Source organism: Leucoraja erinacea, chromosome 21 (assembly GCF_028641065.1).
Source record: "Leucoraja erinacea ecotype New England chromosome 21, Leri_hhj_1, whole genome shotgun sequence".
Lineage (NCBI taxonomy): Eukaryota > Metazoa > Chordata > Chondrichthyes > Rajiformes > Rajidae > Leucoraja > Leucoraja erinaceus.
This window is the reverse complement of record NC_073397.1, coordinates 16,364,582-16,392,080: the sequence shown is the minus strand read 5'-3', so window position 1 is coordinate 16,392,080 and position 27,499 is coordinate 16,364,582. Positions and strand designations below refer to the sequence as shown.

At 47.2% G+C, this 27,499-nt stretch overlaps 1 protein-coding gene across 1 annotated transcript in view; it reads right to left on the bottom strand.

Annotated features, from left to right (window-relative positions):
• The window catches only part of LOC129707296 (N-terminal EF-hand calcium-binding protein 1-like), a 70,981-nt gene that overhangs the window by 23,501 nt on the left and 19,981 nt on the right, over positions 1 to 27,499 (bottom strand). Inside the window, exons 2-6 of the mRNA XM_055652231.1 lie at positions 13,913 to 13,937; positions 11,173 to 11,281; positions 9,039 to 9,064; positions 6,128 to 6,225; positions 2,083 to 2,219 (exon numbers count right to left, since the gene is read on the bottom strand). Of these exons, the coding sequence (XP_055508206.1) occupies positions 2,083 to 2,219; positions 6,128 to 6,225; positions 9,039 to 9,064; positions 11,173 to 11,281; positions 13,913 to 13,937 (395 nt within the window). The remainder of the gene's footprint in view (positions 1 to 2,082; positions 2,220 to 6,127; positions 6,226 to 9,038; positions 9,065 to 11,172; positions 11,282 to 13,912; positions 13,938 to 27,499) is intronic.

The following is a 27,499-nucleotide window of genomic DNA, read 5'->3' as shown; positions in this document are numbered from 1 at the left end:
AGGTGGGCCAAAGGGCCTGTTTCCGTGCTGTATCTCTAAAGTCTTGTGTTAGCTGCCCATTCCTGACGAAGTTATCCATCTAATAACAACCTACAATATCATCTGTCTAAGTTCTCCAGACCTGTTGCCTGACCCTCTGAGTTACTCCAGCACTTTGTGTCTTTTAAAAAATAAACTAGCGTCTGCAATTCCTTGTGTCTCCAAGCAAAGTCAAGATTATTTTCTCTGCACGGTGACAGGGGGAGCACTACCACTAAGTACCTGTCGGTGGCGGCATTGAGCTATGATACTATTAAATTAAATTGCAAGAATGTGTAGGAAGGAACTGCAGATGCTGGTTTACACCGAAGATAAACGCAAAAATACTGGAGTGACTCAACGGGTCAGGCAGCATCTCTGGATAGAAGGAATAGGTGACTTTTTGGATCAAGACCATTCTTTTGGTGCTAATTCTAAGCAGGTTTGTAACTTATTACCAATTAGTTAAGGATCAGTACCAGCTCGGAGCAGGACACATAGATCGTTATGTGCAGGTTTGCTTGTTAGTGTGAATTCTGACTATGACAAACTATTTAACAATCTAAGACTTAAAGTGCTGGAGTAACTCAGTGGGACAGGCAGCGGGATAGGTGACGTTTCGGGTCAGGACCCTTCTTCAGTCTGATTTTAGTCAGGGGTGGAGAAAGCTGGAAGAGAGGAAGGGACAGGACAAAGCCTGGCAGGTAATAGGTTGATACAGATGAGGGAGGCATTTGATAGGCAGATGATGGGGGAAAAAAGATGGAGAAATTACAGAAGGTGCGAGACAAAAGGATTGAGGTTACGAATTGTGAAGCTAGAGGAAGGAATCTAGGTGGAAATAATAATCTATTAATTTTTCTAGGTTAGGGTAGTTCTGAGTTGGTCAATAATTGTACATAACTAGGAATATGTGAGCTATCTAAAGTAGCCAAAAATGTTGGAGAAAGTCAGCCGGTGAGGCAGCATCTATGGAGCGAAGGAATAGGTGACGGTTTGGGTCGATACCCATCTTCAGACTGATGTCAGTGGAGTGGGCGGTACAGAGATAAAATGTAGTCGGTGACAGTAAGACTGGTCGGAGAACTGGGAAGGGGGAGGGGATGGAGAGAGAGGGAAAGCAAGGGCTACTTGAAGTTAGAGAAGTCAATGTTCATACTGCTGGGGTGTAAGCTGCCCAAGTGAAATATGAGGTGCTGTTCCTCCAATTTGCTCTGACAATGGAGGAGTCTCAGGGCAGAAAGGTCAGTGTGGGAATGGGGAGGGGGAGTTAAAGTGTTGAGCAACCGGGAGATCAGTTAGGTTAAGGCAGACTAGGTGGAGGTGTTCAGCGAAACGATCGCCAAGCCTGAGCTTGATCTCGCCGATATACAGGAGTCCACACCTGGAACAGTGGATACAGTAGATGAGGTTGGAGGAGGTGCAAATGAACCTTGGGATCCTTGGACGGAGTCGAGGGGGGAAGGTAAAGGGACAGGTGTTGCATCTCATGCGGTTGCAGGGGAAAGTACCTGGGGAGGGGGTGGTTTGGGTGGGAAGGGACAAGTTGACCAGGGAGTTGCGGAGGGAACAGTCTCTGTGGAAAGCGGAAAGGGGTGGAGATGGGAACATGTGGCTAGTAGTCAACTATTCCTTTTCTCGTGAGATACTACCCGATCCACTGTAACTGCAGCATTTTGTGTCTATCTTTGGTGTAAACCAGCATCTACAGTTCCTTCCTACACTAATTCTGAATGGGTTTTTAGGCTAATGGGTAGGCAAATGAGGCGAGCAGAAGGGCTGGGCATCTTGGTCGGCACTCTCCCACACTCCAAAGACGTGCAGGTTTGAAGGTTAATTGGCTTCTGTAAATTGTCCCTCGTGTGTAGGATAGTGCTAGTGCGCGGGGTGATTGCCGGACAGCACAGGCTCGGTGGGCTGAAGGGCCTGTTTCCGCGCTGTATCTCTAAAGGCTAAGACAAGTTTGCTATGTGAGTGGTGATGATGTGCTGGCTCACTGGTTTAGTGTGAGTCACGAGCTGCATTGCGGGCTCAGCAGTGGGTGTGTGGAGATGGGTGACCCACCTCTCTCGACTGGTCTGCTCCTCAATGGTGTCCATTGCACACTCCAGGGATCCCTGGAGAGACTGGAGCTGCTCCATGGTCTCACGCAGCAGGAAACGAGTCACAAACTGCTCCAGCATCGACGAGCTCTGGTATTCCTAGTAAACAGATGAAGGCTCAGTCAGGAACAAGACCGCAAGATATTGCAGAGTTGTGGATGTAGCCCAGTCCATCACATAGACGAGACTCCCCACCATTCACTCCATCTACACTGCAATGGTTCAATGGTACTTTATTTGCCACAGACTAGGGTACGGTGAAATATATCACCATGCATCAACACTTTTAGTAACCTCGTTGCCTTGGAAAAGCAGCCAACATAATCCATGACTTGTCCCACCCCCGTCATTCCTTCTCCCTGCACTCAATGAACTGATGATACAGAAGCTTGAAATTGCGAACCACCAGACCCAGGAACAGCTTCTTCTCCACTGTTACCAGGCATCTGTAAGCTGGGGTACTGTCCGATTCACCTCTACCCCATTGCAGACATTGGACTTTTGTCACTGGACAACAATGCTGAGAATTACACTGTGCTACAATGCTGAGAACTATATTCTGCACTCTCTGTGTCTTCCCCTTTGTCCTATCTATTACACTTGAGTTTGAACTGATTGTATTTGATTTGCATGGATAGCATGCAATACAAAGCCTTTCACTGTACCTCAGAACATGTGACAATAATAGACCTCATAGTCAAAGTCAATTTTATTCGTCACAAGCACCCGAAGGTGCAGTGAAATGAATTTGCCAGCAGCGATACACTTAAAAAGAACACACAATACACAATAAGATTTAACACCACAGCATTCTTCACTGTGGTGGGAGACAACAAAGTTCAGCCAGTCCTCCGCCTTTGTTCACCCGTGGTCGGGGCCATAAACCCTCTGTAGTTGCCGCTACGGACGGTCCGATGTACATGCCCTCTCGTCAGGATGATCAAAACTCCGACATCGGGACGGTCAAACATACTTTCCTAAACCTAAGACCTAAACCTAAACATTCGAGGATGTAACTAGTAGAGTGGATAAGGGAGAATCAGTGGATGTGTTATATCTGGACTTTCAGAAGGCTTTCGACAAGGTCCCACATAAGAGATTAGTATACAAACTTAAAGCACACGGTATGGGGAGTTCGGTATTGATGTGCATAGAGAACTGGCTGGCAGACAGGAAGCAAAGAGTAGGAGTAAACGGGTCCTTTTCACAATGGCAGGCAGTGACTAGTGGGGTACCGCAAGGCTCAGTGCTGGGACCCCAGCTATTTACAATATAAATTAATGATTTGGACGAAGGAATTGAATGCAACATCTCCAGGTTTGCGGATGACATGAAGCTGGGGGGACAGTGTTAGCTGTGAGGAGGATGCAAGGTGACTTGGATAGGCTGGGTGAGTGGGCAAATGCTTGGCAGATGCAGTATAATGTCGATAAATGTGAGGTTATCCACTTTGGTGGCAAAAACAGGAAAGTAGACTATTATCTGAATGGTGGCCGATTAGGAAAAGGGGAGATGCAACGAGACCTGGGTTTCATGGTACACCAGCCATTAAAAGTAGGCATGCAGGTGCAGCAGGCAGTGAAGAAAGCCAATGGTATGTTAGCATTCATAGCAAAAGGATTTGAGTATAGGAGCAGGGAAGTTCTACTGCAGTTGTACAGGGTCTTGGTGAGACAACACCTGGAATATTGCGTACGGTTTTGGTCTCCTAATCTGAGGAAAGGCATTCTTGCCATAGAGGGAGTACAGACAAGGTTCACCAGACTGATTCCTGGGATGTCAGGACTTTCATATGAAGAAAGACTGGATACACTTGGTTTGTACGCGCTAGAATTTAGAAGATTGAGGGGGGATCTTATAGAAACTTACAAAACTCTTAAGGGGTTGGACAGGCTAGATGCAGGAAGATTGTTCCCGATGTTGGGGAAGTCCAGAACAAGGGGTCACAGTTTAAGGATAAGGGGGAAATCTTTTAGGACCGAGATGCGGAAAATATTTTTCACACAGAGAGTGGTGAATCTCTGGAATTCTCTGCCACAGAAGGTAGTTGAGGCCAGTTCATTGGCTATATTTAAGAGGGAGTTAGATGTGGCCCGTGTGGCTAAAGGGATCAGGCGGTATGGAGAGAAGGCAGGTACAGGATATTGAGTTGGATGATCAGCCATGATCATATTAAATGGCGGTGCAGGCTCGAAGGGCCGAATGGCCTACTCCTGCACCTATTTTCTATGTTTCTACGTTTCTATGTTTCTCGTGTACATACTTGAGTGCATGTACATCAGAGTTCATTCGGTTAACTAAATGAGGAAAGATTAGAGTGATGTTTTAAATGATGAGAGATGTAGTAAGGCTAAGAGTTTTGTGAAGTGTGGTCTGTGGGCAAAGCCTTCGATGACTGAAGTCTATGGAACTGACGTGCTACAATGCTGAGAACCATATTCTGCAAAGTATCTTCTCCTTTGCTCCACCTATTGTACTTGAGTTTAACTTATTGTATTCATGTATGGTATATCTATATCAGATTGGACAGGACGCTTTTCACAGCTTTTCACAGTACCTCGGTACACATGACAACAATAATCCTAAACCTAAAGATGTCCTAAAGAACCCTACAGCACCGGGGACCCGGGTTCGATCCTGACTACGGGTTCTGTCTGTAAGGAGGTTGCATGTTCTACCTGTGTACTTATGGGTTTTGTTTGTAATCATACAAGGACTTTTCCCTGTCGGGATAGCACTTAACCAGAAGCTTTACACTGTACCTCGGTAGACGTGTCAATAATAAACTAAACTAAACTCACTAAACTGGGTGGCACAGTCGAGTTCGATCCTGAAACCAGGTGCTGCCTGTGCGGTGTTTGTATATTCTCCCTGTGACTGCGTGGGTTTTCTCCGGGTGCTCTGGTTTCCTATCACACTATAGGTTAAGTTGTAAAATGTATGGGGGTGATCGCTGGTCTGCAAAGAACTCAGTGGGCCAAAGGTTCTACGCTGTATCTCTAAAATCTAAAGTAAATGACTGCAAGAAATTGTAGAAAGTTGCAGGTGGAGAACTGTCCATCACACAGACCAGACTCCCCACCATTGAATCCACCTGCACTTCACTCTGCCTCTGAAGTGTAAATTGTCCCTAGTGTGTAGGATAGTGCTAGTGTGTGGGGCGATTGCTGGTCGGTGCAGACCTGGTGGGCCGAAGGGCCTGTTTCCATGCTGTTTCTCTAAAGTCTAAAGAGTTTTCATCGACCGGAACAAGATCCATATTGCCTGTCTATCTAAAAACCTCTTAAGACACCATTACTGTATCTGCCGAATAAACACAATTCAGTCTTGATTACAGACTGTGAGGGTGATGCTCTCTCAATGACTCCATCGCTCTCCCAGAGACCAGTGAACAAATGTCACCATGCATATCGAATCTTCAGCAACATTTTGTGATCGATTTTCTGCTGCTAGTCATAAAAACATGCAGTGTGCAATTAAATTCCTATGCAGGGGTCGCTACTTCCAAACCTGTGGTTAGAAGCAGGGAGAATAATGATGGAGGAGTATTTCCATCACGTTGCTATTTTTGCAACTGAATATCTTCAGCTAATGCGAGATTCGCAACAGCTAGAAACCTAATGAGCACATTGTGCTTCAGTGATCTATTGATGAAAAGCCACAGTTGGACTGCAGTGGCCTCGTATTCAATCAAGCACACAGCAGCGCAGCGGTAGAGTTGCTGCCTTACAGCGCCAGAGACCCCAGGGTTCAATCCTGACCACGGGTGCTACCTGTACGGAGTAGTGTAGGATAGTGTCAGTGTGTGAGGATCACTGGTCAGCATGGACTCGGTGGGCTGAAGGGCCTGTTCCCGCGCTGTATCTCTAAAGTCTAAAGACTGAGGAGAGGTTGCATGGGATCACATAGCAGGTATTTGGAACATAGAAGAGGAGTGGGAATGTTATTAAGGAATGGCAACCTCTCTGGGACTTGATTGCTTGAACTCTACCCAGATTGCAACGTACCTTCTTGGTTTTGTCCATGGCCTTGAGAATGGAGATATTAAGTTGGTCCAATGCAGACAGGACACTTTCAAACTCTCCCATGTGCTCCGAAAAATACTCTGTGAAAACAAAAGTCACAGTTTCCAATTCGCTCTTACACAAAGCAACTAGTATCATTTTTAATCTCATTATATCAGAGTGTGGATGCAGGATGTCCAGAGGCGGCGCTGTGGCGCAACGGTAGAGTCACTGCCTCACAGCGCCAGAGACCCAGGTTCAATCCTGACCCACGGGTGCTGTCTGTACGGAGTTTGCACGTTCTCTCTGTGACCACGTGGCTTTTCACCGGGTGCTCCGTACAGGTTTGTAGGCTAATTAGCTTCTGTAAAATTGTAAATTGTCCGTAGTAGGTAGGATGTTGATCGCTGGTCGGCACGGATTCAGTGGGCCAAAGGGCCCTTTTCCGCGCTGTATCTCTAAACTAAAGTAAGTGTCGCTGCTCTGTGTTCATGTAACGGATTGTTGAGTCATTTAACATCTGTTTTTTTTCTCTTGCCCTGTGGAAAACCAACCCTCAGCCACTTGCAAGCGAACCGCAGCAAGACCTTCCAGAGGAATAACGTGGACTTCCTGGAGACTCCCGCGCTCATGACAACCATGTTGCTCCCCGGTAAGTGTGGAATGATGTTGATGGTCCAATGGCATCATTCTTTATTACCACGTGTACCAGAAAGGCCCATCGCATCCATTCTCATCATGGATAACAAATATGGTGTTATGGAGGAGGGAGATTTTTTGCCGAGCCTGGTTACTTTGCAAGAAAGGAGAGCGACGAGAGAGTTAATTGAGGTGCATAAAATCGTGAGAGGTCCCATTAGGCCAAACAAAAAGGACCGATTTCCCTTTGAGAGGCAGGTAATGACTGAGACACAGGCTTAAATCATAGCTGGAAGGATGGATGAAGGATTGCTATTTTTGCAACTGAATATCTTCAGCTAAGGGGTCACAGTTTAAGGATAAGGGGGAATCTTTTAGGACTGAGATGAGGAAAACATTTTTCACACAGAGAGTGGTGAATCTCTGGAATTCTCTGCCACAGAGGGTAGTTGAGGCCAGTTCATTGGCTATATTTAAGAGGGAGTTAGATGTGGCCCTTATGGCTAAAGGGATCAGGCGGTATGGAGAGAAGGCAGGTACAGGATACTGAGTTGGATGATCAGCCATGATCATATTGAATGGCGGTGCAGGCTCGAAGGGCCGAATGGCCTACTCCTGCACCTATTTTCTATGTTTCTATGACAGAGAAAGGAGAAGAGGAACGATCCCGGGGCTCGCCAGGATCAGGTGCCGCTCCATAAAACCTAGCACGTGAACCGGACTTTGGTAATGACGCCAAATCTGGCAACTGGAAAAATAATTTCACTGTGATTTGCGCGTTTGACTATAGAGTGTTATGGGACTATTAAACTAGTGAGAAAATATAATGTTGTTCAATCAGGTTCACAATAACCAACCTGATCTCCCGGTGGCTCAGCACTTCAACTCCCCCTCCAATTCCGAATCCGACCTTTCTGTCCTGGACCTCCTCCATGACCAAAGTGAGGACCACCGTAAATTGGAGGAGCAACACCTCATATTTTGCTTGGGCAGTTTACACCCCAGCAGTACGAACATTGACCTCTAATTTCAGGTAGTCCCTACTTTCTCCTCCCCTTCTCAGCTCTCCCCTCAGCCCACTGGCTTCACCTCTTCCTTTCATCTTCCCGCCCCACCCCCCCCACCCTCACATCAGTCTGAAGAAGGGTTTCGAGCCGAAACGTTGCCTATTTCCCTCGCTCCATAGATGCTGCCTCACCCGCTGAGTTTCTCCAGCATTTTTGTCTACCTTCGTAGCTCAATCAATGTTGGTAGTGTGAAGTTCTTTAGTTTAATTTAGTTTAGTTTAGTTTAGTTTAGTTTAGTTTAGTTTAGTTTAGTTTAGTTTAGTGATACAGCATGGAAACAGGCCCTTCGGCCCACCGAGTCCACGCCGACCATCGATCACCCGCTCACACTATTTATGTTATCCCACTTTCCCATCCACTTCCTACATGCTAGGGGCAATTTACAGAGGCCAATCAACCTACTAATCCGCACATTTTTGTGACGTGGGAGGAAATCGGACACACAAAGGAAGCCCATGCAGTAGCAGGAAGAACATGCAAACTCCACACAGGCAGCACCCAGGGTCAGGATCGAACCCGGGTCTCTGGTGCTGTGAGGCAGCGGCTCTACCTGCTGCGCCATTGTGCTACCATCAGTTCATTAGTCATTAGCGCATAGTTAGCCCATTTGGCCCATCAAATCTACTCTGCCATTCCATCAGGGCTGACCTATCTTTCCCTCTCCACCCACAGGGTTGTCCAAAAGGGGTTGATGGAGATAGAATCCTTCCTACAAGCCCACTGAACCTGCGGGAGAACTGGAAGAACCACAACCTGCAGGGTTACCGATCAATCTACCGTTGACCAGCATAGGAACGATGGGCCGAACTGACACTTCCTGGCTGATTCTGCAACCTCTGCAGGCGGGCGACAAGGAGACTGGAGCAGAGGGTGAATGATTTGCATTCTCTGCCCACTGCTTGCCCTCCACACCATGAACGGGTCACAAACTAATGACGCACATCTTCGCTCAACATGTCCCGGCAAAAGGCCCGCCAGTGACGTCTGTCTTTCAGGTTGAAGGATCTGCTTTGACAGGTTGCCTGAGTCCGTGGAAGAAGTGTCTCTTCCGAGCAAACGCCATTGAGGATGAGGAGGTTGTTAAAGGGCCTGAATATAGGCGCTCGCTGGTCCCTGGGATGAATCCAAAACACACAGAGTGGCAGAGTGAAATAAAACAGCAACAAGAAGTGGCAGAACTGAAAGGGAATGAAATACTTGTGACTTACCACACAATTCTTCTGTATCCAAGTTGCTGTTGTAAGGATTAAAAAAATTAAATTAGAAGAGCACAAGCAATAATTTAAATTATTCAAAACGTCAATCACAATATGGATATGGATCATGTCCAGGCCTTGGTATTATGTTCAGCACGGCGTTTATGGGCCAAAGGGCCTGTTCCTGTGCTGTACTTTTTATGTTCTATGTTCAAAATAAGTTCATAAGTCATAGGAGCAGATTTAGGCCATTCGGCCCTTCAAGTCTACTTTCCCTCTCAACCCCTTTCTCCTGCCTTCTCCCCATAGCCCCTGACATGTAAGAATCAGATGCAGCAATGTCAAATTTTCACCTGGATAGAGGGATGTGGAGAGGATGTTTCCACTAGTGGGAGAGTCTAGGACCAGAGGCCGTGCCCTGAGAACAAAAGAACACACCTTTAAGCAGGAGATGAGGAGGAATTTCTTTAGTCAGAGGATGGTGAATCTGTGGAAGTCTTTGCCACAGACGGACGTAGAGGCCAAGTCTTTGAGTATTTGTACGGCAGAGATTGATAGATTTTTAATTAGTAAGGATGTCAGGGGTTATGGGGAGAAGGCAGGAGAATAGGGTTGAGAGTGAACAATAGATCAGCAATGATTGAATGGGTTGATGGGTTGAATGGCCTAATTCTGCTCCTATACCTTAGGAACATGAACAAATTCAAATCAGTAAACTCAATTTAAGATATGAACGTGACCTAGTTTTTTTTAGTTTCGAGATACAGCGTGCAAACAGGCCCTTCGTCTCACCGGGTCCGCACCAACCAGCGATCTCCGCACATTAACACCACACTATACTAGGGACAGTGTTTACATTTATACCAAGCCAATAAACCTATAAACCTCTCTGCCTTTGGAGTGTGGGAGGAAACCGAAGTTCTCTGAGAAAACCTACGCAGGGCACGAGGAGAACATACAAACTCCGTAGGGACAAGCACCCGTAGTCAGGATCGAACCTGGGTCTCTGGAGCAGCAACTCTACCGCTGCGCCACCGAGCAGCCCACTGAGAGTCAAAGCTACACCAAGAGGGCGGCATTGTGGTGCAGCGGTAGAGTTGCTGCTTTCCCCCCGTCATCCCCACATAGGCCCAGGCCAGAACCACACCATCCTTACCCCAGATTCTGCAGGATGATCATAAGTGATAGGAGCAGAATTCGGCCCATCAAGTGCACTCCGCCATTCACTCATAGCTGATCTGTCTCCCCCTCCTCACACCATTTTCCTGCCTTCTTCCCATAACCTCTGACACCCGTACTAATCAAGAATTTATCTATCTCTGCCTTAAATACATCCACTGACTTGGCCTCCACAGTATAGTATGGTATAGTATATCTTTATTGTCATTTTCCTGAGTACTCACATACCCAGAGGAAACAAAAAAACGTTGCTCAACCAGTGTCCATTCAGTGTGCAGTAAACAATAAATAGAAATAAAAATACATATATCATGAACAAATTAAACACTCTACTCTCTACTAAACATCAACAGGCGTTCCGATCAGCAGCAGCACGACAGTGGCTCTGCTGCAGTGTGTCCAGGTTGATGGTTGGTGCGCGATACTTTGGCAGGGGGCAAAGTCCGTTTATCAGTCTTATAGCCTGCGGGAAGAAGCTGAGGAGCATCCTGCTGGTTTTGCAGCTAATGCTCCTGTACTTCTTCCCAGATGGCAGGATGGAGAATATGTGATGCGATGGGTGGTAGGGGTCTTTGATGATGGAGATGGCTCTGCTGATACATCTCTTCCTGTATATGTCCAGCAGGAAAGGGAGTGGAGCACCAATAATCCTGCTGGCGGTCTTTGCCTTCTGTGGCAAAGAATTCCACAGATTCACCACCCTCTGACTAAAGAAATTCCACCTCGTCACCTTCCGAAAAGAACGTCCTTTAATTCTGAGGCTATGACCTCCAGTCCTAGACTCTCCCACTAGTGGAAACATCCTCTCCACATCCACTCTATCCAAGCCTTTCACTGTTTTGTACGTTTCAATGCGGTCCCCCCACTTTCTTCTAAACTCCAACGAGTACAGGCCCAGTGCCGTCAAACGCTCATCGTATGTTAACCCACTCATCCCTGGGATGCCGATGCCAAGAGTGGTACTTACTCAGTGTGGTGCTTATCAATCTTGTGAAACAGCTCCCGCAATTCTTCAGTGCTCAGTACCCCATCGGCAAAGTACGCCTTAAACTCATCGAAGGACAGTTTCCCATCGTCTGTAAGAGTCAGGCAAGGCAGGCAGTGAACTTATCCGCCAGGTTTCGGAAGATCGGGTAGATTTTAGCCCCGTCATGTGCGGGCAGAGATTAGTTCGGCTGGGCGTGATGTATCACGTTAGAACACACAACATAGAATAAAGGGGAGCCCATTGAAGACTGAGGTGAGAAAAAACTTTTTCACCCAGAGAGTTGTGAATTTGTGGAATTCCCTGCCACAGAGGGCAGTGGAGGCCAAATCACTGGATGGATTTAAGAGAGTTAGATAGAGCCCTAGGGGCTAGTGGAGTCAAGGGATATGGGGAGAAAGCAGGCACGGGTTATTGATTGGGGACGATCAGCCATGATCGCAATGAATGGCGCTGCTGGCTCGAAGGGCATAATGGCCTCCTCCTCCACCTATTTTCTATGTTTCTAGAACAGTACAGCACAGGGAAAGGCCCTTCGGCCCACAATGTCTGTGCTGAATGTGATGCCAAGACCATCGCTATCCGCCTGCACATAATCCATTTCCCTGCATAACCATGTGCCTATCTAAAAGTACCTTAAACACCACTATCGTTTCTGCCTCCCTGGCAGTGCATTCCAGGCACTCACCACCCTCTGTGCGTTAAAATAATTCCCCCACACGTCTCCTTTAAACTTTACCCCTCCCCTTAAGGACTTCCTTGGAGACCTTTGAACTAACTTCAATTTGACTTTAGCAGACTTCAATGTCATACCTTGCACTGAATGTTACACGCTCAATCTGTGCACTGTGGACGGCTTGATTGCATTCATGTTTAGTCTTTTCTCTGACTGGATAGCATGCAAATAAAAGCTTTTCACTGTACCTTGATACACGTGACAATAACAATAAACTAAACTAAAAGTTATGTCCTTCAATATGTGATTTTCCCATTCTGGGGAAGAGGTTCTGACTGTTTACTCCCTCTATGCCTCTCATATATTTCTATGAGGTCTCCCCTCAATCTCTGACATTCCAGAAAAATCAATCCAAGCAGGTCCAGCCTCTCCCTGCAACTAATACCCCTTAATCCAGGCATCGTTGCGGTAAGCCTCCTCTGCACCTTTTCCAAAGCCTCCACATCCTTCCTATAATGGGACGGACATTGTGGGCCTGGTCCTGTGCTGCACTGTTCCATGATCCAATATATTCACGCAATTCCTGGCCAGGGTGGACGGGGGGAATGTTATGGGAACATGGTTAATGCTTCATTTCTGTAGACGTTTGTCAACCAGTGCAATCAAGGCAATCAAATTTGTCATTTCGACAACACCGTACAATCACTGGAGCTTACATCAGAAACAAGCCGGCAATGGCGGAAGTGCTTACCCAGAAGGCCATGCACTGCACAAAGTGCCCAGACTGCAGCCGGACGCCACTGAGACAGTTAATACTCTCAGTGATGAACAAACACAGTGCTGGAGTAAATCAGCGGGTCACGCAGCAACTCTGGAGAACATGGATGGGTGACGTTTCTGGTCAAGACCCAGGCTCAGGCTCAGGCTCAGCGAGTTACTTTGAGCAGGGGATGAGGATGGTGATTACGACTTACTGTACGTACATTCACGGAATGTATCGCTTACCTAGGTCAGTGAGTGCCTGTATAGTTAGTGTGCCGTGTGTGGTATACAGATAATATGCCAAGTGTGATATGCTGTTAGTATGGACTGTGTCGTAGGGCGTTAGGGCGCAGAATGTGTGTACAGTTAATACTCTGTGGCATATCGTTAGTGTGTGTAGTATGATATAAAGGTCGAATATAGGTGGGTATATCGTTAGTGTGTGTATGTATACAGTTAGTGAGTGTATAAAGTTAGTGTGTGTGTGTGTGCGGTATACAGTATACGGTAATAGTTAGAGTGTGTGTATGGTATATGGTTAGTATGTGTATGCTATACAGTTAGTGAGTGTATATAATATGGTATACAATTAGTGTGTGTGTATGGTTTCTAGTTAGTGTGTGTGGTATTCAATTAGTGTGATGAGTGTCATTTATCTATATATTACTAAAACTCTCATCTTGTTTGTTTCTATGTGTGTGTGTGTATGTATGATCCTGATATTTCGCCAAAACGGTACTCGATAGCGCTATAATTTTTGCACCACCTTACTCACAATTGTCGTGGTGTGTTTCCATTGTTTCATTCAGATTGATGTTATATTTTACAAGTTATTCACATTTTTAACTTTACAAAATCCAATTTGAGAAAGAATGACTTGAACACTGCAGTGGCAGTTGCAGTGGCAGTTACAGCTAAGACGTCACAATGGGATCTCATTTGCAACAATGTTGCAATCACAGAACACTGTCCCAGCAGATGGAGGCTGAACCGGAGGGGGAGAGGGTTGCTGGGGGATATGAGCCGCCTCTGTGCACTTGGGGGCTATGGATGAGTGGTGGAATGTTGCATTGGGGAACTGGTTGCGTTGGGGGAACAGAGCTCCCATGTGACAGGGACCCACCTGGTCCCACTTGGTCTTGTATACTATAAAGCTGATGAGTGGGTATAATGTCAGTGTGTTGAGTTTAGTACACAGTGCCCATGATGTGACTGTCAATTCCCTGTAAAGGGTTTATAGGATGTGGACAAAATCTACTAAAATATAACATTGTGTTAACTCACCATTCTTGTCAGCCCTTCGAAAGATCTGCAAAGAGTGAGATTGCAAACATTAATAGAGTCATACAGCATGGATACAGTATGGAATGCCCAACTTTCCCATGCTGACCAACATGCCCCATTCACATTAGTCTGGAGTAACTCAGCGGGTCAGGCAGCATCTCTGGAGAAAAAGAATGGGTGACGCGTTTCGGGTCGGGACCCAGCACTTTGTGTCTATCTTTGGTATAAACCAGCATCTACAGTTCTTTGTTTTCAGATTCTCTTTAAAACTATCATAACCATGTACAGGTACCTGTTTCATAAACGTTGCGATAACAGCTGGCTCAAATACCTCTTCCTGTAGCTCGTTCCATACACGTATAACGCTTTGCTTAAATAAATAAAGCTGCCCCTTGGGCTCTTATTAAATCTCTCCAACCCCCCCCCCCTCTCACATTAAACCCATGTCCTCAGGTTCTTGATTCCCCAACTCTCAAGAGCAAGAGACTCTATGCATTTACCCAATCTATTCCTCTTATGATCTGTATACCTCTAAAAGCTTATCCCTCATCCACAATATCTCACAACATACATCTCTGGAAAGTGACAATGGTTATAACATTGTAACAAAATCAAGGCACTAACATTAAACCTGTATTAAACACCTGATTGCATACAGTATCAAGAGATCACTCTGGGCAACATGAAGTTGCAAAGCCCTAGGAAGGGAAGAACAGGTCCAAGGATGAGAGATGTCAGTTGTAAGACTTGATTGGAGAAGTGGGGATCGTTCTCTGTGGAGAGCTGATAGAAGCAGACTTTGAAAGTTTAGTTTGGGTTCAAAGATACAGCATGGAAACAGCTTTGGCCCACCAAGTCCACGCTGACCATTGATCACCCGTTCATACTAGTTCCATGTCAGACCTACTCGCCCATCCACATTCCCAACACACTCGGGGCAATTTGCAGAACAGGCTCAAGCGTGCCGAGTGGTCCTATGCTACCGATTCTCATGATCTATATCAATGGGGACATCATATTTATAGGACAGTTGGCTCCAGCATCAGAACGTTCCTCAAGGATCCAATGCATTTGCAAGAGAAAAGCTTTCAGTAAGAGTCAGCTTGGCTCAAACCCAAGAACTGCTGAATAAACTGAAGCTGGACTCAGCCAGCATCATGCAGTTACATTTACCCAACCTCAAACGCACACAAACGATGAGCTATTTATCTCGCAAAGGGGTCCTAAGTTACAATATCAATTTCAATGAATCTATCCAAAATAAAACTTCCCTTTGAAGGCATTCAGTAGCAAACTTACATCGCACAATAAATTAATAATTGAACCATAAATCTTAATAGGCAAATGTTGTCATGGCAACTGAGTGTGTTAGCAGCAAGCCAGGGGAGGGTTAAACAATTGGGAAGAAAAATTCACTCCGATTGAAAAAACCCTGGAGAAACTGAGAAAGGAATGATGTTGAATGGATCTTATTACTGTTTAAAAGTAAGTGTAACACCAAAGGATCCCAAGATGGATGGATTGGTGAGACCGCATTATGGTCAGTTCTGGGCACCATGTTATAGGAAAAATATTGTCAAGCTTGAAAGGGTTCAGAGAAGATTTACGAGGCAGTTGCAGGACTTGAGGGAGTGAGCTATAGGGAGAGGTTGAGTAGGCTGGGTCTCTATTCCTTGGAGCGCAGGAGGATGAGGGGAGATCTTATAGAGGTGTACAAAATCCTGAGAGGAATAGATCGGGTAGCTGAACAGCGACTTTTGCCTAGAGTAGGGGAATCGAGGACCAGCGGATAAGGTGAAGGGGGAAAGATATAATCGGAATCTGATGGGTAACTTTTTCACACAAAGGGTAGTAAGTGCATGGAACAAGCTGCCAGATGAGGTAGTTGAGGCTGGGACTATCCCAACGTTTAAGAAACAGTTAGACAGGTGCATGGATAGGACAGGTTTGGAGGGTTATGGACCAAGCCCAGGCAGGTGGGACTAGTGTAGCTGGGACATGTTTGCCGGTGCGGGCAAGTTGGGCCGAAGGACCTGTTTCCGCACTGTATGACTATGATACATACAGCAAAGAAGCAGGCCCTTTGGCCCACCAAGTCCACGCTGACCATTGATCACCTGTTCACGCTAGTTTTATGTTATCCCACTTTTGCAGCCATTCCCTACGCGCCAGGGAGAATTTTTGTACATTCGTTTCTACGTTCTCGCCGTGACCCGTGTGGGTTTTCTCCAGGTGCTCTGCTTTCTTCCCACACTCCAAAGAGTTCAAGAGATTTTTTATTGTCATGTGTCCCTGATAGGACAATGAAATTCTTGCTTTGCTTTAGCACACCAGAATATAGTAGGCACGAATACAGAACAGATCAGTGTGTCCATATAACATTGCATAAATATATCCACACATGAATAATTAAACTGATAAAGTGCAAATAAACAGATTATTTGGCTATTAATGTTCAGAGTTTTGTCCGAGCCGAGATGTACAGGATTGTAGGCTAATTGGACTGGTAAAATTGTAAATTCTCCCCAGTGTGTGTAGAATAGTGTTACTGTGTGGGGATCGCTGGTCGGTGCGGGCTCGGTGGGCCAATGGGCCTGTTTCTGCGCTGTATCTCTAAACTAAACTAAACGACACAGTAGATGCAGATGCAAATTGCAAAAATAACCGTCCAGGGACAAGATCAACTCTCTGCTTTGCAAATAACAAATCCCAATTTTCTTCGTCATGTGAATTATTGATGTAGCCTCCAGCATACAAAATGAGTTAAATAGCCTATGTTGGTTATCGCCCAAGTACAAATCCATCTTCCGACAAGCAGATTCAATAAAAGCATCTTCAGTAATCTGGGTCACAATTGAGCATGAAATCTCCAAGAAGAGGGCGGCACGGTGCCCCAGCTTTAGAGCTGCTGCCTCACAGCGTCAGAGACCCGGGATCGATCCTGATTATGGGTGCTGTCTGTACGGAGTTTGTATGTTCTCCCTGTGACCATGTGGGTCTCCTCTGGTTGTTCTGGTTTCCTCCCACATCCCAAAGACGTGCGGGTTTGTAGGTTAATTGGTCCTCTGTAAATTGCCCCTTGTTTGCAGTGGGATAACTAGTGTCAACGGGTGATTGATGGTCGGCGTAGACTCGGTGGGCCTGTTTCCATGCTGTATCTCTAAACTAAACTAAGCTTAACTGCATCCAATTCTACTTGATATTGGACACTTCTAGACATGCTGTGAAGAAGATACATATCAAACTATTAATTACATTTTTCGCCAGTGGGTGCTTGTGGAAGGCACTGGGGGTTTAGTTCAGCCCATCAATACCCTCCGAGCTTGTACTTACAAGAAATGATGAAGATATCTGCTTAACAAGTTCAGGCAATGCTAAAATGTTTATTAATTTTGACAAGCCTGGCAGCTCCAATGTAAGCGGAGACACGAGGAACTGCAGATGCTGGAATCCTGCGTGAAACACAAAGTGCTGGAGTAACTCAGCGGGCCAGGCAGCATCTGTGGAGGACGTGGACAGATGACGTTTCGGGACGGAACCCTTCTTCAGAGTGGACATAAATAGGTGACCATTTGGATCGGGATCTTTCTGAAGGATGAACACAGATAGGCAATGTTGTGAGCTGGGTCCTTCTTCAGGCTTGGCATGGAAAAAGTCACATTATAGGTCAGGTCCCTTCTTCAGACTGGACACATTGCATTTAATGTTTTGGGTCGGGACCCTTCATCAAACTGGATATTTTTTATGCAACATACTGGGTCGGGACCCTACTTCATTCAGACCAGACATGGGTAGGTGGTGTCACAGGATAGGCGACGTTACAGATGGGGACCCTTCTTCAGACTCCTCTACCAACGCTGAAGAAGGGTCCCGACCTGAAACTGTCGCCTATCCATGCCCACCAGGGATGCTGCCTGACCCGCTGAGTTACACCAGTACCCTGCGTTCAACGGCTCCAGTTTAAACCTGTGTCACCCTGTGACCTCTGCAGAAAGTGAAGTCCTATGTGAAAGATCAAGAGGTGGCTCAGAAGGAAAGCGCTGTATGTATACCCATTTCTCTCTTTGCCTCCCCACACAGAGAATTCATAAACAAAGAGATAGAAATGGGTTTTGAATGTTCTTATCCAGTTGATTTGAACGCAGGTTGGGTAGAATCACTCCTGTTACTGACTGACCCTCTTTCTAAGGCAGCAGGCTTTTCTTTTGTCAACTATGAAATAAGATCTTCCTCACCTAATGCGCCTCAATCAATGTTAAACCTTAACGATACAATGCAATACGATGGAACCTTATTTATCTCAGGAGGGAAATTGGTCTGCAGACAGTCATAAAACACAACAAGATAAATGAGACATGAAATTAAAATGACGGGTGGTAAGTCCAGGATTGGGGATGTGCAAAGATTGGGGAGGGGGGGGGCGGAGGAGGCGAGTCAGTCTATCCCACGACAGAAGGGAGAGAAGGGGGGTGGGGAGTTGTACAGTTTGATAGCCGCAGGGATAAAGGATCTCCTGTGGCATTCTGTGCTGCATCTTGGTGGAGCCAGTCTGTTGCTGAAGGTACGTACTCCTCAGGTTGACCAGTGTGTCATGGAGGGGGGTGAGCTGTATTGTCCAGGATGCTCATCTGGGGTTGAGGAGCATCCTCCCCTCCAAGACCAACTCCAATTAACTCTCCATTTCCGAACCTCCCACTAAACATTGTACTCGTTACTCCAATAATGACCGGCAACAGAGACCAAAAAACCTGCCGCTTTTCAAATATACTTAACGTTTGCAAAATTTATTTTTTGAAATTGTACGAATGAGGAGCTTAATAGAATCTGTCAGCTTGCTTTTAAGTCAGAAACCTTTCAAGCTGAACAGCAGGAGATGAGCACATTACCCAGGCTAACGCAGAGAAATTGTTTTTTGGTGTCTGTGTCCTGCATAATAAACTCACGGCTATATATATTGCACTTTGCTTATGAACTGCTATCTCTTTGACTCCAATGGATTTTAGAAGGGCGGGTACAAGCTGTAATCCTTGTCATTAGTACAGGACTGATAACCATGCTTAATACAGTGGAGCAACTGGAAAAAATGCTGCCTCACAGCTGCAGAGATCCGGGTTCGATCCTGACCTCGGGTGCTGTCGGTGTGGAGTTTGCACGTTCTCCCAGTGACCACGTGGGTTTCCTGCGGCTGCTTCAGTTTCCTCCCACTTTCCCAAAGACCTGCAGGTTTGCAGGTTAATGGGCCCTCTGTAAATTGCCCCTAGTGTGACAGAAGTGGATGAAATAGTGGGATAACATAGAACTAGGGTGAATGGGTGATCGATGGTCAGCATGGACTCAGTGGGCCGAAGGGCCTGTTTCCATGCTTAGTGGTGTGATACAGCAGGGAAACAGGCCCTTCGGCCCACCAAGTTTGTGCCAACCATCGATCACAGTTACACTAATTCGATCCTGCACACTATGGACAATTCACAGAAGCCAATTAACCCACAGACCTGCGCACGTCTTGGGAGGAAACCGGATGTGGGAGGAAACCGGGTGTGGGAGGAAAATGGAGAACCCAGAAGCAACCCACGTAGTCACACTTCTGCCCCTCTTGCCTGATGGGAGAGGGGAGAAGAAGGAGTGACCAGAGAGAGACTCATCCTTGATGATGCTGGACGCCATGCCATTGCAACGTCAAGTGTAGATGGAGTCAATGGAAGGGCGGTCGGTTTGCGTGATGGTCTGGTCTGCGTCCACAACTCTTTGCAATTCTTTGCAGTCTTGGATGGAGCGGTTCCCGAACCACGCTGTGATGCACCGCGATAAAATGCTTTCCACGACGCACCTGAAGGAGTTGGTGAGGGTTGTTGGGGACATGCCGAACTTCCTACGCCTTCCAAGGAAGGAGAGGCATTGGTATGCTTTCTTGAGCATTGGTTTGATGTGTGTGGTCCAGGATATGTTGCTGGTGATATTTACTCCTGGGAATTTGTTTAAGAAGGAACTGCAGATGCTGGAAAATCGAAGGTTAGACAAAAGTGCTGGAGAAACTCAGCGGGTGCAGCAGCATCTATGGAGCGAAGGAAATGGGCAACGTTTCGTGCCGAAACGTTGCCCATTTCCTTCGCTCCATAGATGCTGCTGCACCCGCTGAGTTTCTCCAGCACTTTTGTCTACCTTTACTCCTAGGAACTTGGGTTGGGTGTAATTGGAAGATGCTGTTGCTGAGTTGAGTCAGCAAAAACCATACCAATCTCCGATCCACATGAAGCTTTAAACTTCACTACATGGCCACAGAGTAAATGATTTAAAGAAATAGATACTGTACCAAGACATAAAGCTGGGGGGGGGGGGGGGGGGGGGGGGGGGGGGGGGGGGGGGGGGGGGGGGTGGAAACAGAAAACTCGACTGTGACTTTCAAATTACATAGGAATGAGCTAACGTGGTAAATCAGATCAAGACCAATTTTATCCTGCATTCAGTGGGAGGGGAAGGTGAGCCAGTGCATCTCTGGTAAAGCCGACGTTACTGAGCCAACATAGAAAATAAGACACAAAGCGCTGGAGTAACTCAGCGGGTCAGGCAACATCTCTGGAGAACATGGATAGGAGATGTTCGGGTTGGGACCCTTCTTCTGAAGAAAGACCCCCGAGCTGAAACACGGCCCACCCATGTTCTCCCGAGATGCTGCCTGACCCGCTGAGTTACTCCAGCACTTCGTTTCATTTTTATTTTGGGAGAATCTGTTTTCATCACCCCATCAGCCTGGATCTTGGTTACTGAACCTAGCAAGCAACCCCCCCCCCCCCCCCCCCCCTCCCCCCCCCCCCCCCCCCCCACAGGGCTGGGTGGTGCAGCAGGTAATGCTGCTGCCTCACTGCACCAGAGGCCCTGGATCAATCCTGACCTCGGGTGTTGTCTGTATGTTGTCTTAGTTCTGCGAGGGTGGTCTGGCTTCCTCCCACATCCCAATGATATGCGGGTCGGTAGGTTGATTGGCCCACTATAAATTTGCTCCTGGTGTGCAGGCTAGTGGGAGGATTTGGTGAGAATTTAAAAAATGGGATTAAAATAGGTTGCTGGTCAGGGCATAGTTCATAAGTTACACAAGTCATAGGAGCAGAATCAGGCTGTTTGGCCCATTGAGTCTACTCTGCCATTCAATCATGGCTGATCTCTTTCCATCTCAACCCCATTCTCCTGCCATCTCCCCATAACCCCTCACATGTGTATTTATCTAGAATCTGTCTATCTCCGCCATAAAAATAACTTGGCCTCCACCGCCATCTGTGGCAATGAATTCCACAGATTCACCACCCTCTGACTAAAGATATTCCTCCACTGACTCAATGGGCTGAAGGGCCTGTTTCTATGGGCGGTGGAGGGGCTAGGGGCGGCATCAGGGGTGGCACAGTGGTATCGTTGCTGCCCAACTGTGCCAAAAACCCGCGTTTGATCCTGACTACGTGTGCTGTCTGTACAGAGTTTGTACATTCTCCTGGTTTCCTCCCACATTCGAAACACGTGCAGGTTTGTAGGTAAATTGGCTTCTGTAAATTGTCCCTGACGTGTAGGGCAGAACCAGTGTACGGGTATTCGCTGGTCAGCATGGACTCGATGGGCCGAAGGGCATGTATCCACGCTGTGTCTCTAAACTAAAGGGGTGACACAGTGGCGCAGCGGTAGAGTTGCTGCCTTACAGCACCAGTGACCCGGGTTCGATCCTGACGACAGGTGCTGTCTGTATGGAGTTTGTACGTTCTCCCTGTGACTGCGTGGGTTTTCTCCGGGTGCTCGGGTTTCCTCCAACACACCAGATGTACTGGTCTGTTGGTTAATTGGCTTTGGTTACAATTGTAAATTGTCCCTAGTGTGTAGGATAGTGCTAGTGTACGGGGTGATCATTGGTCGGCACGGACTCAGTGGGCCGAAGGACCTGTTTCCGTGCTGTATCTCTAACGTCTAAAGTCTATGACAACCTAGCTCTTTGCCAATACATTTTATGACTGTGGTTACCATCCAACCCACCACTGGAAACAGGTAAACTGGAACTGAACACTGGAAACAGGTCTGCCCCCACTCCATTAACACCCTTCATGATTCTGAACACTGCTTCCTCTCATCTCCTTTATACATCTCGCTCCAGGCAGCGAGAGCCAGTCCCTCTCCAGAGAACCGGGTCAAAGTCTGCTGTTAATTAGCAGCCGTGTGATTCATATGTAGCCACCCCTTTATTCGTTAATCACTGCCTTGTCCCCTCCGTCCCAGCATGTCTTCCGCCCTATCGGCTCCCTGCAGCTCAGCCATATGAAGCTGCTCACTGCCTCCTGCCTCCTCATCAGCTCTCAGGAGCCTGACCTACTTTTTTCTTTGCAACTTAAGATGCGCGATGCATCAAAGGAAAACGACTCTAAACACAGCCCAGGGGAAAGCTGGCTGTCTTTTTGCTCCACATAAATGGATCAGAAGAGTTCTGGTGACATCTAACCTGTTGTCGGTTTTGAAAGTTACATCCTTCATTGTAGGTACAGGTCCACCATTAATTTTCCGGCCCCCTTGGTTCCAGAGCCGTGCTGGATTCTCTGTTTTGCTGGACCTGAGGTCACGGACTCGGTGGTGGGGGGGGGGGGGGGGGTTGCAAAACCACCGGCCCCCAGGGATGTTGGTTAATTGGCTTTGGTAAGAATTGCAATTTGTCCGTAGTATGTTGGACAGGGCTATCACGGGTCGGCACGTACTCGGTGGGCTGAAAGGCCTGTTTCCGCACTGCATCTGTAAACTAAACTAAGACACAATGAACTGCAGATTAGTTTAGAATTTAGTTTAGTTTAGGGATGCAGCATGGAAACAGCCCCTCGGCCCTCGGAGTCCACACCGACCATCCGTTCACACTAGTTCAATGTTATCCCACTTTCTCATCTACTCCTCACACTCTAGGGGCAACTGACTGAGGGCCAATTTACCTACAGACCCGCACGTCTCAGGATGCGGGCCTGAGCCTGAGCTATTGGGTGAGGCTGGTGGACAGGTTAAGACTTTATTCCTTGGTGTGCAGGAGGGTGTTGAATCTGTGGAATACATTGCCACAGAGGGCAGGATCTTCCCATGCACATTAAGGTAGCATATTGGCGCAGTGGTAGGGTTGCCTCACAGCGCCAGCGACCCGTGTTTAATCGTGACTACGGGCGCCATCTGTACCCTGCATCCTCCGGCTGATCCGGACTCCTCCCACACTCCAAAGACATACAGGTTTGTAGGTTAATTGGCACCTGTAAATGGTAAATTGTCCCTAGTGCGTCGAATAGTGTCAGTGTACGGGGTGGTCACTGGTCGGTGGGCCGAAGGGCCAGCCTCCACGCTGTATCTCGAATCTAAACTAAACTAAACTGAACGTGTATGTTGCTGCATTGCAGCAGGGGCTACAATAGTGACAATTGTTTGTGGGCTGCGAGGCAGATGGAGGAGTGCAGCAGTGAAGGACATTCACACAAGTGCAGGTCTTGTGTCTTTCTTTAATTCAATAGGATTGCAGCAGTAACACTAAAAATAACCCAGCACTATTGAATAGGCAAAATATCAAACTGCAGAGAGAACTTCACAATGCGGATTGCTGGCAGCAGTGACCTTCAAACATCGTGACCGGTTTTGTGTCTACAAAGCACCAGAAGATGGCTGGCACTGTCTTGTCTGAAGAAACAACAGAATATTGTTGTCTGTAAAAGTTTCAAGGCCATATGTGTTCTGTACATTAAACATCAACTTTTGGACTTTCGAGATACAGCGCAGAAACAGCCCACCATGTCTGTGCCGACCAGCTATCTCCCTGTACACTAGCACTATCCTACACACTAGGGACAATTTTACACTGACCAATACTAATTAGTCTACAAACTTGTGTCTTTGGAATGTGGGAGTAAACCGGAGCACCCAGGGAAAACGCACGTGGTCACACTGGGTTTTGTAAGGCAGCGACTCGGCCTCTGCACCACCATGTTCCCCGCAGGATAATGAAGGGAACTATGCAAAATCCAGAGCCAATTGGTTTTCTCCTAGGTTTAGGCTTATTGTTATCACGTGCACCGAGGTACAGTGAAAAGCTTTGTTTTGCATGATATCCAAACAGATCAGAAATATCGTACGTAGGTACATGCAAGGCAAACACGGTTTCACAGCCATACAAGCTCAAACTCAAGTACAATAGGTAGAGGGAAGGGGGAAAATACAGAGTGCAAATTACAATTCTCGGCATTGTAGCCCATCAGTTTCAGAGACAAATTCCAAAGTCCGCAATGGGGTAGAGGTGAATCACACAGTACCCTAGTTTGTGCAAGGACCGTTCAGAAGCCTGATAGCAAAGAGGAAGAAGCTGATCCTAAGCCTGGTGGGTAGACACAAAATGCTGGAGTAACTCAGTGGCACAGGCAGCATCTCTGGAGAGGAGGAATGGAGCTTCTGTACACTTTCTGAACGGGAGCAGGGGGAAGGAGGTACAACCTTGGTAGGACAAGCCCTTGATGTGTCTGAAGAAGGGTCTCGACCCGAAACATCACCTAATCCTTTTCTCCAGAGATGCTGCCTGACCTGCTGAGTTACTCCAGCAACTTACGTCTATCGTTGATTATGTTAGCTGCTATTCTGTGCTGTGAAGTGTAGATGGAGTCAATGGTGGGGGGGGGGGGGGGGGGGGGGGGGGGGGGGGGGGGTGGTTCCGTGATGGACTGACAGCCCAAGCTTGCAGCCTTGGGCAGAGCTGTTCCCGAACCAAGCGGTGATGCAACCCCAACAGTATGCTTCTTATGTTGCGTTCCTAAAGATCATCAGCATTGGTGTCACATCAATGGCTGTGGCTGGTCCACAACAGTGCACTAGCAAGACATGCAGCAGGATAGCTCCACATCTTGCGTTATCCTGACGTCGTCAGTAAATGAGGGTGGGAGAGTGCAGGGTAAGAAGTATCCATCAAGGCCAATCACTGGCATCTTACCTTAGACTTTTTACTTTAGAGATACAGCACAGAAACAGGCCCTTCAGCTCACCGAATCCACGCCGACCAGCGATCACCCCATACACTAGCTCTGCCCAACACACTAGGGACAATTGATAATCTTTACCAAAACCAATTAAGTTACAAACCTGTATGTTTTTGGAGTGTGGGAGGAAACCGGAGCACCCGGAGTAAACCCATATGGTCACAGGGAGAACGTACAAACTCTGCACAGATGGCACCCGTGTTCAGGATTGAACCCGGGTCTCTGGCGCTGTAAGGCAGCAACTCGAACTCTGCCACAGCGCCTAATGGTTGCTACAGCTGAGGGGTCCCCAAGAAAATATATACAAAGAAAAAACAAAATGCTGGGGTAACTCAGCGGGTCAGGCAGCATTTCTGGAGAACATGGATAGGTGACGTTTCAGGTCAGAACCCTTCTTCAGAATCTGCAGCTCCTTACATTCTTCAGAGAAGCTGCCAGGGCTGCTGTGTCACTCCAGCACTTTGTGCTTTTTACTCAAGATTCCAGCATCTGCATTTCCTTGTGACGAGAAAATCTGTGACTCGATGATTCTACATGAAGGTTGGTAGATTATTTGGCCCATTTGCCCCACTTGTAAAGGTGGGAGGAGTAAATGGGAACGTGGGGAGTATAAAATGGAATTAGTGTAACTGTACACTCGATGGCTGGCATGGACTCAATGGCTGGCATGGACTCGATGGGCTGAAAGGCCTCTAACCTTGCTGCATGACTCTATCTATTTGTTAGCTATGATGTCGGTCCAAGGAGCCAAATGGCCTCTTTCCATGTTCCATCCTTCCTGTCTTCCTGTGGGAGAAATCGTTTGCTGGCAAAAACAAATAAAAAGGCAGATTTTGTGGGAAGAAATCTGGAGACTTGGGGCCAAGGCAACATATGTGTACAATGCATAATGTGTAAATGAAGTTTACGTGATTGCAATCAAGCCATCTACAGTGTACAGATAGAGGATATAACGTTTAGTGCTAGGTAAAGTCCAGTAAAGTCCGATTAAAGATAGTGCAGGGGTCTCCAGTGAAGTAGATGGTAGGTCAGGATCGCTCTCTCGTTGGTGAGAGGATGGTTCAGTTGCCTGATAACAACCGGGAAGAAGCAGTCCCTGAATCTGAAGATCTGGATAAGACTGCGGTGAGAAAAAACGTTTTCACCCAGAGAGTTGTGAATTTATGGAATTCCCTGCCACAGAGGGCAGTGGAGGCCAAGTCACTGGATGGATTTAAGAGAGAGTTAGATAGAGCTCTAGGGGCTAGTGGAGTCAAGGGATATGGGGAGAAGGCAGGCACGGGTTATTGATAGGGGACGATCAGCCATTATTACAATGAATGGCGGTGCTGGCTCAAAGGGCTGAATGGCCACCTATTTTCTATGTTTCTATGTGCGTTTTCAAACTTTTGTACTTCTTGCCTGATGGGACAGTGGAGAAGAGGGAGTGACCGGGGCAAGACTGGTCCTTGATTATGCTGGTGGCCTTGCCGAGGCAGCGTGAGTGTAGATGGAGTCAATGGAATGGAAGTCCCTTGTGTGACGGTCTGGGCTGCGTCCACAATTCTCTGCTCAAATTTACAAATCATTCAAAGTGCTAGGGCAGATTTAGAAATCAGTCGAATGATTGAAAGCTACAGCATGGAAACAGGCCCTTCGGCCCACTAAGTCCATGCCCACCATCAAACACCCTTCACACTAGTCAACGTTATCCCACTTTCTCATGCATTTCCTATACACAAGAGGCCAATTAACCTACAAACATGCACGTCTTTGGGATGTGGGAGGAAACCGGAGCACCTGGAGGAAACCCACATGGGAGAAGTCTAAGGTAAACTGCCAGCAAAGGGAGAATGTAAAAACTCCATACAGACAACATCCGTGGTCAGGATCGAACCCAGGTCTCAGGCTCTGTAAGTCAGCAGCTCTACCACAGTGCCACTGTACCGTCCTTCATAATGAATAGGATGTGGGGGCATTAGACAAGATCCAGAAAAGATTTACATGAATGGTAAACACAAAAGACTGTAGATGCTGGAATTAGGATGAGAAATAAGCTGATGCAGGAACTCAACGAGCAGTATCTGGGGGAGGAAAGGAATAGCCGGTGTTTCATCCACCATCTGCCCACCCCTCACTCCTTCTCAGTCCACCTGTCACCTTCTGGCCCCTGTACCTCCTTTAGATTTTAGAGATACAGTGTGGAAATTGGTCTTTCGGCCGTCCATGCTGAACAGTGATCGATCACCCCATACTCTAGCACTATCACTACACACTAGGGACAATTTACAATCTTTACCAAATCCAAAACCTGTACATTGTTGGAGGAAACCAGAGCACCCAGAGAAAACCCACGCGATCACGGGAAGAACGTAAAAACTCCGTACAGACAGCACCCGTACTCAGGATCGCACCCGGGCCTCTGGTGCCGTGAGGCAGCAACTCTACCGTTGCTCCACAGTGCCTCCCCTGTCCTCCCTGTGACCGTGTGGGTTTTCTCCGGGTGCTCTGGGTTTCGTCCCACACTCCAAAGACGTGCAGGTTTTCAGGTTAATTGGCTTCTGTCGATTGTAAATTGTCCCCAGTGTGCAGGATG